At 34.8% G+C, this 16,084-nt stretch overlaps 1 protein-coding gene and 1 pseudogene across 1 annotated transcript in view; one reads left to right on the top strand and one right to left on the bottom strand.

Moving 5' to 3' along the window:
- LOC132125430 (protein O-mannosyl-transferase TMTC3-like) overlaps positions 1-4,927 on the bottom strand; it is a 33,998-nt gene extending 29,071 nt beyond the window's left edge. Inside the window, exons 1-4 of the mRNA XM_059536839.1 lie at positions 4,791-4,927; positions 3,185-3,413; positions 2,873-3,091; positions 886-985 (exon numbers count right to left, since the gene is read on the bottom strand). Coding sequence (XP_059392822.1) covers positions 886-985; positions 2,873-3,091; positions 3,185-3,373 — 508 coding nt within the window. The 5' untranslated portion in view covers positions 3,374-3,413; positions 4,791-4,927. The remainder of the gene's footprint in view (positions 1-885; positions 986-2,872; positions 3,092-3,184; positions 3,414-4,790) is intronic.
- Positions 4,928-9,790: 4,863 nt separating this feature from the next.
- LOC132124804 (centrosomal protein of 290 kDa-like) overlaps positions 9,791-16,084 on the top strand; it is a 26,208-nt pseudogene continuing 19,914 nt past the window's right edge.

The raw sequence follows: 16,084 nt of genomic DNA, 5'->3' as shown, positions 1-16,084 counted from the left end.
TGTTAATTTAGCATGATTATTTATCGCAATATGACTTGCCAAACCACACACCCAACGCAGGCAGCACAGAATGAACTAGGAGCCGTTCACACGACTGTGTCTTGTGTTCAAAAACAGCTGGACAGCGTGCAACAAATGAAACCAAACGCAAGGATCTTGAGATGATTTTTCAATTCATATGAAATCGCACACATTTGAAGATATGATGCAATGGCCATAGACATGCGATCCGAAATATAAAGCTATACTGAATTTTAAACGAAATACTTTTGTCTGTCACAAATATCGCATTTAATTGTAGTTCATTCATTTAGATGACTGGCATATCCTATAATTAATTTGAAGATTATTATTGATTGTGAGTCACACACCAACACAAATGCAGAGGCGGCCTGGCTCTATGCCACCTGAGATATTAATGAAGTTTATTATAGGTCAAATTGTGACCCATAATATATAAAGAGCAATCAATACAACACTATTCAATCACGCAGTTTCTTTCACACCTTAAAACTGAGGTGACGGCTAATTTACGATGAAAAAAAAAGGCAAATCGAAAAAAATAAGAAAATAATCCCACCATAGACAAGGCAACAACAAAAATATTATGATGGGATTAACATTATGTAAAAAAAAAAATGGCAAGAATCATGGTGGGAGGTTGATAATATAATATAATAATTGTGTTGAAATGCATCAAGTCAGAAACAACATGCCAATTTGATCGATCTGTGAAACTGGAGCTGTGTACTCAAGACTTCTGGGTGGGGAGCTTGGTGAGCTTTTGAATGGCAGGCGAGTCGCAACTTGCGCATCGTGTCCTAGGAATGAACTTGTTGCAGCATGCATGAAGGGATTATGTGGTTATGCGATGGCAACGCTTACCTATGGAGTTATCGGTCCCTTTTGATTTGGTGTATTCCAGGAAAGCAGCCAGCAGGAAAATGGAGGACAGCAACTCAGCCCTGCCAACAACACCTGTCACCTGCAAATAGCCAAAGATTTCAACACTCATAACAGGTGGAATTTCAATTCACCAATACATACCAATCTGATGCATGTAAAAAGAAATGTCTTATGAAGCATGTTTTTACAGTAAGATTTCTTCTTACACCACGTTTAGAGATTGGATGGGAAGTCTAAGCCATTAAAAGTCATGTGACTGGTGCAAGAGGAACCAGTTTTAAACTATCAATCATAACTGTAAAACAGAATTACTTTTCCTTTTCATACAACCTATGAAAACTTTTGCTGAAAATAATGGAAGCAATTATATGAGATCATCATATGGTATAATTGATTGTTACAAAATGTTATATACAGTGCAGTGAGTTCCAAAAGACTGAGACAATCAGTGCAAAAGTACTTAACTTTAATGCATTTTTCATTACAAATTACAGCATAAGAATATAAATTTGATTGAAAAGTTACATTTCAGAATGTTTTAGTATTCAGTTGTGCTTCATGGACAGCAGCACTCAAACTACATGACCTCCAAAAGTTTGTGAAAACCCCAATGACCACGACTTGAGAATGATCCAAACAGCATCTTGTGCCTCAATGGAAGCAAAGAATCTGACCTTTGAGGAGTTCACATACTCGGTGTCACAAATTTGTTTATTTAATTCGTGACCTTAAAATATTTCTCATTCACTGAACGTCATAATGTTATCCAATTTTCCTCCTAAACTCTGTTTATTTCCAGATTTAAATTCGATTAAGCAATTTTATAATGTGTCTGATTTATACCTCAGTGGCAAAAGTTGGAGCTTCAGAGTTTGATTTCATTTCTGTGAATCCCTAAGCAAAAGGAATCAACCTTAAATTATTTGTTTGCATCATATCTGAAATATATCATCATTCCTCATATATTTTGTTAATTTCGTTAATTTAATGACAAAAAAGACATGTCTGTATTTTAGCTACTTAGAAGGTGGGGCTTCAATTGATAGAGTGGCCATATTGAGCGTTGCATTGTTCCTCATTCAAAACTATGCCAGTCACACATCTTGGTATAAATCTAAAATGCATATTATATATAGTGTATGCTGCTTATAATTATAGAAATTTATAATTCTTATCCCATTGAATGCAATGTAAGTTGCTTTGGATAAAATATCTGCTAAATGCATAAATGCAAACTTATTATTACAAAAATATAATGGATCAAAAACAATTTAATATTTAGAATGACATTATAATCAACAAATATTATATATATTAAATAACCCTTTTAGACTATTTCAGAGTAAACAACTGAGTTTAATACTATTCATTATTGTTATTTGTTTGTTATTTGTTAATGTTACTTGTTTTTTTTTTAGTAGGCACGAACTTTTTATGCAAAGATACGTACTATACATCATATCAATAGTCAATCTAAAGATAAGCACAGTGGTAGAGGGTATAATAGTTTTAGAGAAAGACTAAGATAAGATTAAAAATGCAGTTCTTCGGTCACCTGCACAGGGACTGATCCGCCAACCATTTCACCAGCAGGACTGACTACCTGATAAACAAACACCAGTCCTACAGCAAAGTCAATTTCAAACAGTTTTTCCATGATCTTGCACAACTATTTATGTGCACACTGGGACAGCAAGCTCAGCCTATTACTGCCACCATGAGGTGGCATCTGCAAAGACACTAAATTCAAGTGTTTGTTCCTCAACTTTGAGCCAATGATAGTTTCCTCCAGCAACAAAGTGAAGAGTAGATGATAAAGGAAACTTCAACACTATTGTAACATATTGACCAATAGAGTCCCTTTACATTAAAATAGCAGAAGCAAATTCCACAAATGAAGCTTATCTTCATGATTTTGTTACATAAACCATGTTGATGAATCTGTGACATAATAGCAGTTACTTACAGCCTCTGTGTGGATGGGATGAACAGCAAACAGCAGAGCCGCTACGAGACTGGTGCTTCGGTCCAAGAGCAGACGGCAGAAGTGGAGGAAGAGGACACACACCACGGCGTGGAGAACCACATTGAGGAGGTGGTATGAAGAGGAGCTTAACTCGCTGAACAGGTAATTGAGGCGGAAGGTGAGAACAGTGAGCGGCCGGTAGGACTTATGGCTCCTCTCCTGGATACAAAACAAAACAAAAAACAAGGTTGGATACAAGGCTCCAATAACATCACGTCTCGAGAAACCGAGATTGGATTTCTTCAAGGTTACCTCTGACATGGGTGTGCCCCAGAAGTCATTGAGGAAGAGGTTCTTCAGTGGGGTGGTGGGGCGAAGGTCTTTGTTATCCAGGATGGCAGAGACATCATCGAACACGAAACCACAGAGCAGGCTGTTCCAATAGCAGCCCACCACCAGTCCAATCAGAAGACAGATCTCCTTCCACGACACTACAGCCATCGCTGACGTGAGACCTCATTGAACACTGCAAGAGCCAATCCTGATACGATCACAAAATCATTCTGATTCAGAACAGTTTCATAATGAACCATTCAGACCTTCTGTGAACTGCTTTGACTCATTGCAAAGAACTCATTTATTCACTTAAGACACTGCATACAAAATAATTAGATATTTTAAGGTTTATGAATTTTTATGAGTCGAGTAACTTCCTGTTGACTTACTACATAAATTCACCAAGTTTCATCGCAATTACTTATTTGCTTAAATTATAGCGGTTTTAATAAACTAGGCCACGTCCTACATTACCTACATTAACAGTGACCTCAGATGGCCTGATTAACTTTAAAATGTTTTGATGATTGTTGACAATGGCATTCCAGTCTACATGCTATTTGCTATAAACTAGGCAAAAATCCAATATTGTGGAAAGGTTTCCATGGATCATTAAAAAAAAAGTCCATGTTTCTATGCTCTATAGTGCTATCTATGATCTAGGATTCATTTTTCATCGCTTAGTAGTAGTCAACGTTTCCTTTTTTTTTTACCATTTACAGTTTTAGCTTTATCTTCTATTTTAAGGCAGAAAATGTGTTACTGTTATTTATTATATATTAATGACAAGAACCGTTGTCCAAAATCGTTGAAGTATTACAATGTCTACAACTAAATATTACAATGACTAATAATACGAATAAGAAATATTTTTTTAATCTAATACAATGACAAAAATAAAAAATAAAAAAGTTACTTAAAGTAAAATTAAAACTAATACTGAACATTTAAAAATGAAAGCTAATTCAAAATATTATTCATTTTATAAAAGAGTATTTAAACAATACTCCACTCCACTCTACACGTGCAACATACATCTGGCATATTTTATTAATATTTTAGAACAGATCAGAGTTGGACAAATATATAATCACTGTAAACACAAAAACATGCCCTTTAAATACTTGATTCATTTCGATGAAATTTTCTTGTCTGTAAAACATAATTTTAACATCCCCTGAAATGATCTGACCTTTATAAGCCTGTTTAAATCGGCCCACGACACTCCGACCTTCTGCCGCTAAATTGCAAAGCTAAAAACACGAATAAATCAGTCGTATGATCAGAAAAATACAATAAATCAGGACCAGCCCAGCCAGCTATCAGCTAGCATTTGCTTTTCATTATTAATCGAATAAATCCGACATTGCAGTTATAAAAACATCAATGCAACATCCATCTCTAATAAATAAGGAATGTAGTGATATTTAGAAGAAACTGGGTTAAATTAACAGGACACTGATCTGATTAAACCTCAAGTTTAACTTCAGTTGTCCCAATAGCATGCACTGACATCAGTCATTTAAACAACACTCTCAATCCGCAGTCAGTGATCGGTAATATCATCACATGGACAACTCACCTTGACATTTCTGATTAAAACTAAATCAAAAAAGAAGTGGTGTGTTTATTTTGGCTGCAGCATCAAGTTCGAGCTCAAGCATTGAATTAGCAAGGAACAAAAACTGCTTCCGGGTCAAAATGCTTGGTAGAATAAAAGTAATGAGTTACAAAGTATTGGTTTAAACTTTATGTCTAGACAATGTCATTCCATTAAAAATATATCTGCATGCATATATATATATATGCATGCAGATATATTTTTAATGTGTGTGTGTGTGTGTGTAATCTGGTGTAATGGACGTACCGCATAATGGGGAATAATTTAATGAGTGTCAGAAATCGTACGGCGTTAAAACAAGAGCCCAAGCTGCTTTTATGCCTTAAAACGATACACTTACCATCAAAATAAAATCACAGATTGTCTCATCATCTTCTACTCTCATGAGCAGCTTCCAGTCTGCGGCTGCAGGCATCTTTCAGCTTTTGTATAAATGTCCTACAGCGCTGAACTGAACAACATTTAACCTGTTAGATTTCAGATATTATCTTTTAATAATAGTTTTCTATATATATATATATATATATATATATATATATATATATATATATATATATATATATATATATATATATATATATATATATATATATATAAGTTTTTGTTAAATTTGTAATAATATAAATGTATACATATTTTCAAAATATATACTGAATGTGTGTGTATTTCTCTCTCTCTCTCTCTCTCTCTCTCTTTACACACACACACACACACATATATATATATATATATATATATATATATATATATATATATATATATATATATATATATATATATATATATATATATATATATATATATATATATATATATATGTAATAAATAAACACAGTAGCCAAAATATATTAATATACATTTTAGGTTATATACTCAGATATTTTTTAAAAATCTAGAGCTGGAAAAAATGCTGAAGATCTGTATCTTTGCTTTGCTTCCAGACTGACATCTGCTTATTGTAATGTGTGAGGGACAAAAACATTCTAATCCCTGCAAATTCATCTGAGAATCTTGCTTTCTTTCCCACGTAGGTCAAACCACGGGACCTGAAAGCAGATGATTCAGAGAAATATTCAGCTCTTTGGAAGCTCACAAACACTCCTGAGGGTAAGACTCACCGTCACCACACATCTACTTCTTTCAGTTGGAAAGCTTTGCATTTCTTTTACTAATTATTTTCTGGTTACTGAAGTCCATCTGTACTTGATGTTAGTCATTCTAATAGTACTGTGTGGGCCAGTCTAGATGTTACACTAGAAGTCTTATTGCCCCTCCAATGAAACTGGATGAAATTTCATGTGCCTATGAGGTTGTAGACAGTGCTGGTGCAGAGCAAGTAAGTTTTGCTATATACAGTCATTATTCGATTTGCATTTCCCACAGGAAATGACAGTGCTTGCAAGGTAGCAAAAAAGTAGTCTTCAAAATAATAATAATAATATAAAAAAAAAAAATGGATTAAGTGAGTGTTTGTTTGTTTTTCTGACTCAGGGTCACTTACAAAAAAAACATTATTTTCATTTATAAAACATTTATAAAATCGTAATTCATCATGAATTCTGTATATGACATCAACAGCAATTCGTTTTTGAATGCATAACATGTCCGTGAGAGATTTCAAATCTCAATCTTAAAATCCTTCAGTAAATAGTTTTAGACTTAAAGTATTATATTTAAAAATCCAGTATACATAGCAAGGCTGAAATTATCAATCACACTTTATTTTAAGGTCCAATTTTTCGCTGTTAACAAACCATTAACTATGATTTTTGCCTTAATAAACTCCTAATTTGCTGCTTATTAATAGTTAGTAAGGTAATTTATGTTAGTTAAGTTTAGGTATTGTCTAGGATTTGGGATGTAAAATGTGTGTTGAATTATCTGGGGCGTTGCTAGGGTCTTGATACATTGGGGGCTTAGCCCAGACCCCCCCAGTAGCCCAGTAGAACTGTAACAGCTATTCACTGAAACACAAATAAATAATACATGAATATTAAAAAAATGAATATAAAACTATATATATACTGTGTATATAGATATTTATCTTTCTATATTTATCTATATCTATTTATCTATCTACACACACACACACATAAATCACTCCAACAGTCTGCTTGTATAAGTCTGGAAAAGGAACTATAGACAGTGCAGGTCCAGTAAAGAGGCCATTCAACAGACAGTAAACACAGGCACTCTGTATAGGTGTCATAAACATAAAAATCACTCGCGCCTGACGCGCTATTCGCGTCCGGTGTGAACGCACCATAGTCACCTGACTTAAAGTTCAATGATATGAATGAAACAATGAATGAGCTGTTGTTAATTCTCCATTTTCACTGTATGTTTCATTAAAAAAAAACGGCAGCAAAACAGCGATTCAAAGCCGTTTAGCTCGCGTCTCGCGAGATGAGAAAAGTGACATCGGTTGCTATAGGTAGCCTATCAGACAGAAAAGTTGATGCTAGCGATGTTAGGATTTCCTAACCTGAAATAAAAAGAATGAAGCAAGATATGATTCCTAAAGTTATTTAGTATCTGCTTCGGTAATACCAATTGGGGAAAATCCTATCTTAGACTCTTTCTGTAATACGGCCCCTGGTATTCTAGCTAGCTATCCACCTGAGGGGAATAACGTTAATTTACACATCGTGTTTCAATCGCCAAATCAGATGTATAGGCTATCTACATTCTTCACGAGAAACGGATTATGGCTCACAAAATGGATTAGTTATAGGCGAAATAGTAAGGTCCCACGTACTTTATATATACAGTACATGTTATTCTGCATTAATACCACAGTAAGTACAGGGCTAGGTACGTTAGACCAGGGTTTGCTAAAGAGCCTTCACCGGCCTGAGCTTAATGATGAGGGAACGGCGCCAGTAGATAACTCTTCTTGCCTCCTTATTTTACTTTTTAAAAAGTGTCTAATGTCCATAGCTACCACCAGAAGCCACAAACAACAATGACAGTAAAGCCCAAAGCTCTTTCTCCTCAGGCGCGCACCCTAAGCTGTAACCATAGTAACTTTGATCTGCTTGAACACATTTTAATTGTCTTTAATACATGATTGATTCCGAAGGATAGATTAAAAGACCCGGTCATTTTTTTAAATAAATACAAATTATTAAAAAAATAATAATTATCAATAAATTAAAATTTTTTGAGATCCGGGGCTATCAGCCCCGGATGCCCATATCTAACGACGCGCCTGCTAACAACTATCCTTGTGTGTTGCTGTCTGTTAAAACTAGTTGTTCTGCACATCACATTTCCTTTGAGCAAGTTTCTGTTGTAGAGCTGGCCCGAAACTCTCTGGAACTGGCCAACTTTATTACTAAGCCCTGAGTGATGGCTTTACCACTGTGCAATTATAGAAACTGAATCCACACTACTGCAATGTGAGCAGAGGTGGGTAGTAACGAGTTACATTTACTTCGTTACATTTACTTGAGTAATTTTTGGGGGTAACGAATACTTTTCGGAGTATATTTAAAGATGGGTACTTTATACTCTTACTTGAGTAAATTTTTGGGGAAAAATCTGTACTTTTACTTCGTACTGTGTGTTACGCTCCTCTCGTTACTTTATCTGAATGCAATAAATGTTATAATGCTTCAGTTTATTCCAAACGCGCCGTCTACTTTTTTTTGGGCAATGAGCGATGCCCATTCGCGAATGATTCATTCTTTTGAGTCAATTCTGTTCAAAGGCTTGATCAAACCAATTGGCAAACGAGTGAATTGGTTCATGAATCAGTTTGAATGAGTCGTTCAGTTCCCTGCCGCACGCGCTGAGCATCTGAAGTGGTTGTAACGTTTAAGAACAGAAAGAGCGTTGAAAACGTGGCTGGAACTGCACTGAATTGAAATCTGCAAAGGCTTTTATTTGCTTGCGATGGAGATCCTTATTAGATGAACACCGCGTGTGCTGTCTACTGTTTAACAGGTAATAACTTGAATCGATTACAGTACACGATACCACTGTGACATTAGTTTGTTGTACGTGTGTGGCTTATAACAGAGGGGAGTCAAGTTGAATGCAGCTTCCAAAAGACAAAAAATAGCCGATTAAGATTTTATTAATTTTAATACAATCACACCTGTGCAAGTATGTTCAGCGAGTCATATTATCAGCTGCTAAATTCAGATCTGTGATTGCTTGCTGGCGCTTAGCCAGAGATAGATGCGTTTATACAGCGCTGCGCATTATAACCAATCACACATGATTCTTTTGAGCTTATTAAAGCATTGGCCAATCAGAGGTGTTCCGATGAGTCATCGCTAAAATGCCGGTGCTTCCTTCACTCGCTCACTGACTGGAGACCTTTCTGGCGAATTCTCTCGCAGGAACAACAAAGTGCAGATGTGTGTACGAATCTTTAATTAAGATATTGATTTCACAGTGTTAACAGTTTCAGTGATTTTAATGGGAGTTTCTGAGAGTGATTGAAATCTAGACTGTCAGTGAAAATTATCTTTAATAATGTAAATGTTATTTGCTCTCTTTCTGAACAATGAAAGATTAGTAGCAATATTTATATCACATTAACTTTCAATGTTAAATTCACATTTAATATAAAGTCAGTCGTATTAAAAATATGTTATGGCATGACACCTATATCTGTTACTTAAGTAAACAGACAGGGTTTTATAATAAATTACATAAATTGGAGTAAAGGCTGATGAAATATATACATTTATACACGCACACATACATTACATACATTTTATCTATATATCTAAATAAAAATAGGCTCAGTACAGTATATATGACCCAAAGTAACTAGTAACTAACTACTTGAGTAGATTTTTTATCCGATACTCTTTTACTCTTACTCAAGTAACTATTCAAGACTAGTACTTTTACTTGAGTAAATATTTCTAGAAGTACTTTTACTTTTACTTGAGTACAGTTTTTGGGTACTCTACCCACCTCTGAATGTGAGTCAAACGTCTGGAATGGAGAATTCAAAAGTGCTGTGAATTAAGTAATATGACACCCTGTAATGATTTATGTCCTTAACTCATTTAGTAATAAATCATGCTTGACAGCAGGTTGAATAATAGTTTTGTTCGTACTGCAGAACGAGCAATTGCAACAGGATGTGGAGTCCTACAAAAAGGAAGTAGAGTAGAGAGAGCCTCTTCAGACCAAAGAGGAGAGCGATGAGACTCAGAGGAGATTTACCAAAGCCAACCAACATCTCTACCAGTGCATGGGGGACCTGCAGGTGAACCCCAAATCACCTTCAGCCTGCCATATAATGCCATCATAACATGTCTATATAAATACACCTCCAAAGGCCTCTTCACACCAAGAACGATAACTATAAAGATAAGGATATTAGCATCTACACCAGTGAACGATATCGATATCGTCTGTTTAATCTAAGCACACGCTCGTCTGCCGCTTTAAATTCTCAAGCTCGTTACAGCAGGATGGATTCTGATTGGCTGTTCATCAGCTGGAAAAAAAATCATTTTGAAAATGATTCCAATGATATTGTTTCTCTTTGTCGTTATAGTTGTGGTGTGAATTCTGCTATTCTTTAATATTGAGAATGATTTTTAGAACTACAACCCGAATTCCGGAAAAGTTGGGACGTTTTTTAAATTTTAATAAAATGAAAACTAAAGGAATTTCAAATCACATGAGCCAATATTTTATTCACAATAGAACATAGATAACGTAGCAAATGTTTAAACTGAGAAATTTTACACTTTTATCCACTTAATTAGATCATTTAAAATTTAATGCCTGCTACAGGTCTCAAAAAAGTTGGCACGGGGGCAACAAATGGCTAAAAAAGCAAGCAGTTTTGAAAAGATTCAGCTGGGAGAACATCTAGTGATTAATTAAGTTAATTGATATCAGGTCTGTAACATGATTAGCTATAAAAGCTTTGTCTTAGAGAAGCAGAGTCTCTCAGAAGTAAAGATGGGCAGAGGCTCTCCAATCTGTGAAAGACTGCGTAAAAAAATTGTGGAAAACTTTAAAAACAATGTTCCTCAACGTCAAATTGCAAAGGCTTTGCAAATCTCATCATCTACAGTGCATAACATCATCAAAAGATTCAGAGAAACTGGAGAAATCTCTGTGCGTAAGGGACAAGGCCGGAGACCTTTATTGGATGCCAGTGGTCTTCGGGCTCTCAGACGACACTGCATCACTCATCGGCATGATTGTGTCAATGACATTACTAAATGGGCCCAGGAATACTTTCAGAAACCACTGTCGGTAAACACAATCCGCCGTGCCATCAGCAGATGCCAACTAAAGCTCTATCAGGCAAAAAGGAAGCCATATGTGAACATGGTCCAGAAGCGCCGTCGTGTCCTGTGGGCCAAGGCTCATTTAAAATGGACTATTAAAAAGTGGAATAGTGTTTTATGGTCAGACGAGTCCAAATTTGACATTCTTGTTGGAAATCACGGACGCCGTGTCCTCCGGGCTAAAGAGGAGGGAGACCTTCCAGCATGTTATCAGCATTCAGTTCAAAAGCCAGCATCTCTGATGGTATGGGGGTGCATAAGTGCATACGGTATGGGCAGCTTGCATGTTTTGGAAGGCTCTGTGAATGCTGAAAGGTATATAAAGGTTTTAGAGCAACATATGCTTCCCTCCAAACAACGTCTATTTCAGGGAAGGCCTTGTTTATTTCAGCAGGACAATGCAAAACCACATACTGCAGCTATAACAAAAGCATGGCTTCGACGTAGAAGAGTCCGGGTGCTAACCTGGCCTGCCTGCAATCCAGATCTTTCACCTATAGAGAACATTTGGCGCATCATTAAACGAAAAATACGTCAAAGACGACCACAAACTCTTCAGCAGCTGGAAATCTATATAAGGCAAGAATGGAACCAAATTCCAACAGCAAAACTCCAGCAACTCATAGCCTCAATGCCCAGACGTCTTCAAACTGTTTTGAAAAGAAAAGGAGATGCTACACCATGGTAAACATGCCCCGTCCCAACTATTTTGAGACCTGTAGCAGAAATCAAAATTGAAATGAGCTCATTTTGTGCATAAAATTGTAAACTTTCTCAGTTTAAACATTTGCTATGTTATCTATGTTCTATTGTGAATAAAATATTGGCTCATGTGATTTGAAAGTCTTTTAGTTTTCATTTTATTAAAATTTAAAAAACGTCCCAACTTTTCCGGAATTCGGGTTGTATATCTTTATCGTTATCTTTATAGTTATCGTTCTTGGTGCTAAAGGGCCTTAATGCTGCAGGACTTCTTTAAATGAGACATATTTGACACTTATGTTACACATTTATAATTTTTGCATAAACATAAACTGAAAAGATGAAAATAAATGTACACAGTGAAAAAGTTTATATTTATACAAAGTATATTAGTGCTGTCAAATGATTATTCGCAAAATAAACGTTTTTCTTTAAATATTATATGTTTGTATGCTGTGTATATTTATAAAGTATATATAAATACACACACATGCATGTATATATTTAAGAAAAATGTTTAAAAGCATTAAGAAAAATTAAAAATGTTGTTTCTATATTAAATATAATTACGTATAAATTATAAATTGTAAATACATTTAAATACTTTCTAAATATATACATGCATATATACGTTTGTATATTTATATATGCATAATAAATATACACAGTACACACACATAATGTAAACAAAAACTTTTATATTGTACATAATTAATCGTGATTAATCATTTGACATAATATATAAATATATATAATTTATTTTTATTTTCACTCTTAATTTATACACACATACACTTCAAGTCCATTGTATCAGTATTCAAGATTTCTTTTTAATTTTTTTTTTTTTACATTTTTATTTAAGTAAATGCACATCTTTATTGACTTTTCTTTCTTTTTTTACAAACACAAAAGAACAACGGCAAACTCGGCAGTGTACTACACACACACACACACACACACACACACACACACACACAAAAATACAAATTAAGGTCATAGTAAAATATCAATTCGTATCCAAAATAACAGTTACATTTTTTCAGTTAGATATTCCCATAGCATACAATTATAGTGCAATATTCTTCATCTGCATTTTACTGCTTTGAAAAAATAAAATAAAAAATAAAAATGCAAGATAGGGGAATAGGCAAGAAAGTCCCCCCTTCTCTTTTTAATTTTAATTGTTTTTATTTTTATTTATATATTGTTTTCTGCACTTTGTTATTCCTTTGGTTAGTTTGATTGTGCAACCTTTGAATCGCACGCTCATGGAATATAGATAATATTGCAGTATTAATATGTAAATGTATTAATATGTAAATGTGACACCCAAATGTGTTCAGGTTATTTTTCTTGTGGTGGGTTTTCATTCTTGATGGTGTCTTCCATTTCAAAAGTAGCAAGGAGAGTCCTGTACATGTATCCTTTTACAGCATGTTTTAAACGCAGTACCCTGTTATGTGTCATCATCACGTTGTGATCCATAAATTCTCCTTATTCCCAGGACGCCAAGGACATGACTGCCAACCCACAGAAGAATCTGGAGGAGTCTATGAAGGAGATGGAGAAGATGACGGATGAATACAACAAGATGAAGATCGCAGTCCAGCAGACAGATGTCTTTTTAAAGGTCAGAGAGCTAAATGGACGAATCCAGGCTTGAGTTGAAGAGGATGACCCAGTTATGGCTGCCGTTAATGCCAAAGTTGAAGAGTGGAAGGTGAGCCGAAACTCGTAACTGTCAGCTTTGACAACTAAAACCAGTTTATATTCAAATGAGGTCAAGTTCACGAACTTTCCTCTTGTCTCACCACTGCAGAAGTGGCTGTTGTTGGTTTTTTTTGGTTGACTGAGCGTTTACCTGTCTGAAATTGCTCACATCTTTGAGGAGTCATTTTTCTAAAGTTCTGAACAAAAGGTTAAATATTTGCTTTTGTGCCAGACTCGTCCAACAATTTTGTCATCTGAGCAAACAATCCAAAAAAAATATTTGTTTTGGGGTTTTTTTACAGTGTGCTAGCATGCATCCTCAGTGCAATTCAGCTTATAAAAATGTGGAATGGAGGATAATTTTACAGGCTAGTTCAAAGTAAACAAAGAATAAACATATAAAGTTCACGTATCCTGATTGAGAGAGTTAAAACACTCTAAAGTTCTACTGTTTTTAACATTTATGACACATAACAAATGGAATACAAATTGCTGCTGTAGAGGAATATCAGATTAACTAACAAGTGCCATATTTAACATACTGAAACTACTACGACTCCAAGCACTGTACCTATTTCCATAGTAACTTAATAGACATGTTATCTGATGGAAAAGGCCCAAAAACCTGAACAACTAGTGATTAGAGTTGCTCAATTACTGCCTGGTTTGTCAACACCATGCCAAGCCTCTAAGCAGTAAAAAAAATCAGCGCCAAAAGTCTAACCTGCAGAATAGTATCACACATCCTGGCAAACCGTAGACCAACACTGTCACAGTGTGAACAATGTGAAATGAGGGAAATGCCAGTTTTATTCCTTTGATAGTTGAGAAAGTTCTAGATGCTGTAAACTTTCATGTATTTGTTTGTGTTTCAGAGTATTTTATCAGGGAAAGAGTTGGAAATTTTGGAGTATTTGCAGATGATCAGAGACTTGGAGGAGAGACTTCGAGCTGCTCAGATGGACTCTGACCAAACAACATCACACTGCAGCAGGTGAAATGTTTCTTGAGCAGCAAATCAGCATATTAGGATGATTTCTGAAGGATCATGTACAGTGTTGGGGAAAGTTACTTTTAAAAGTAATGCCTTACAATATTGCGTTACTCCCTAAAAAAGTAACTAAATACGTTACTAAGTTACTTTTTATGGAAAGTAATGTGTTACATTACTTTTGTGTTTCTTTCATGTTACTTTTTAAATATGAGCAGGGCTTGATTGTTTTTAATATAAGAAGTTCTATTTATAGCAAATGTAAAAGCCCTTTCACACCAAAAAGTGTAATGAATAAACCTCAGGCTGAAGGAAAAGTAAATTCACGTCTGCACAGTAGAACACAGGAGAGGAAGGTTCAACACTCTTCAGCAATAAAAAAAAACAATGAAGCACAATTGTTAGTTTATCTAAAGTCATTTTTTAATTATTAGTATGGTTGAACTGGATCATTAAAGGTCAGCAGCAAAGACACTGTTAATAAAATGGGAATAGATACATTTGTGTTATTTAATATATTTAGTTCTCATATTCTGAGTTTGCATTTCACTGTTTTGATTAATTTTGATGAATACTAAATCTGTTTTGTTTTTTGTTTTTTTGTGAGTGGGATGAATTAATGCACATTCACATTTAGTCTAGAACTACAGTAACATGTTCACACAGCGCACACAACGCCTCCATACTTTCGATCTCTCCCAATATGGGAACAGGAGGCTTGTCAGTCAAAAAATGGGAATACGAAGTAACTGGCGTTACTTTTTTGAAAAAGTAACTCAGATATTTTCTTGTAAATTAAAAAGTAATGCGTTACTTTACTAGTTACTTGAAAAAAGTAATCTGATTACGTAACTCGCGTTACTTGTAATGCATTACCCCCAACACTGATCATGTAACACTGAAGACTGGAGTAGTGATGCTGTAAATTCAGCTTTGCAATCACAGGAATAAATGTCATTTTAAAATATATTAAAATAGAAAACAAGCTAACAAAATATAAATTACACACTGGGTAATTACCATTTCTGAATTTAAGCTGAGTTCATTAATCATGTAGGTAGAGGTGATGGTATTTTAATACTCAGTCATTATTTGTATTTCTTTCTCTGATATACAGTATATTTGATATATCAACCTAACATATTATTCCACTTGGTTTAATTTTTTAGCCTATTAATTAAGATAAAAGGTGTGTCTCAATAGCCACGTTTCCATTACAGATTTGTGTCAAACTTAGGCAATGTTTTATAAATGTAGATAAAAACAAAATGATGGCGTTTCTATTAACCAATGTTATACGACTAAAATGTTCTCTTTTGCTTCTTGCGATAAATCATGGCAATGGATTTTGGAGGTTAAAGTACAGCTGAAGAATGATCATATGACTTTTTACATAGGCCATGTGACCTGTAAATGCAAAAAAAAAAAACGCTTCCATTGCAGTTTTGCGATTAATTCGTTTTTCGCATTACCTGAAAAACCACCTCATGCAAGCGGAAAAACTTTTTGCGATTTTTAGGAGGTTTCCCGAAATTTACATGTTTCCATTAGGCATATTTTCAATCCGCAATTTAAAT

Source organism: Carassius carassius, chromosome 43, assembly GCF_963082965.1.
Source record: "Carassius carassius chromosome 43, fCarCar2.1, whole genome shotgun sequence".
Classification (NCBI taxonomy): Eukaryota; Metazoa; Chordata; class Actinopteri; order Cypriniformes; family Cyprinidae; genus Carassius; species Carassius carassius.
This window is presented reverse-complemented; position numbering and strand designations above follow the sequence as displayed.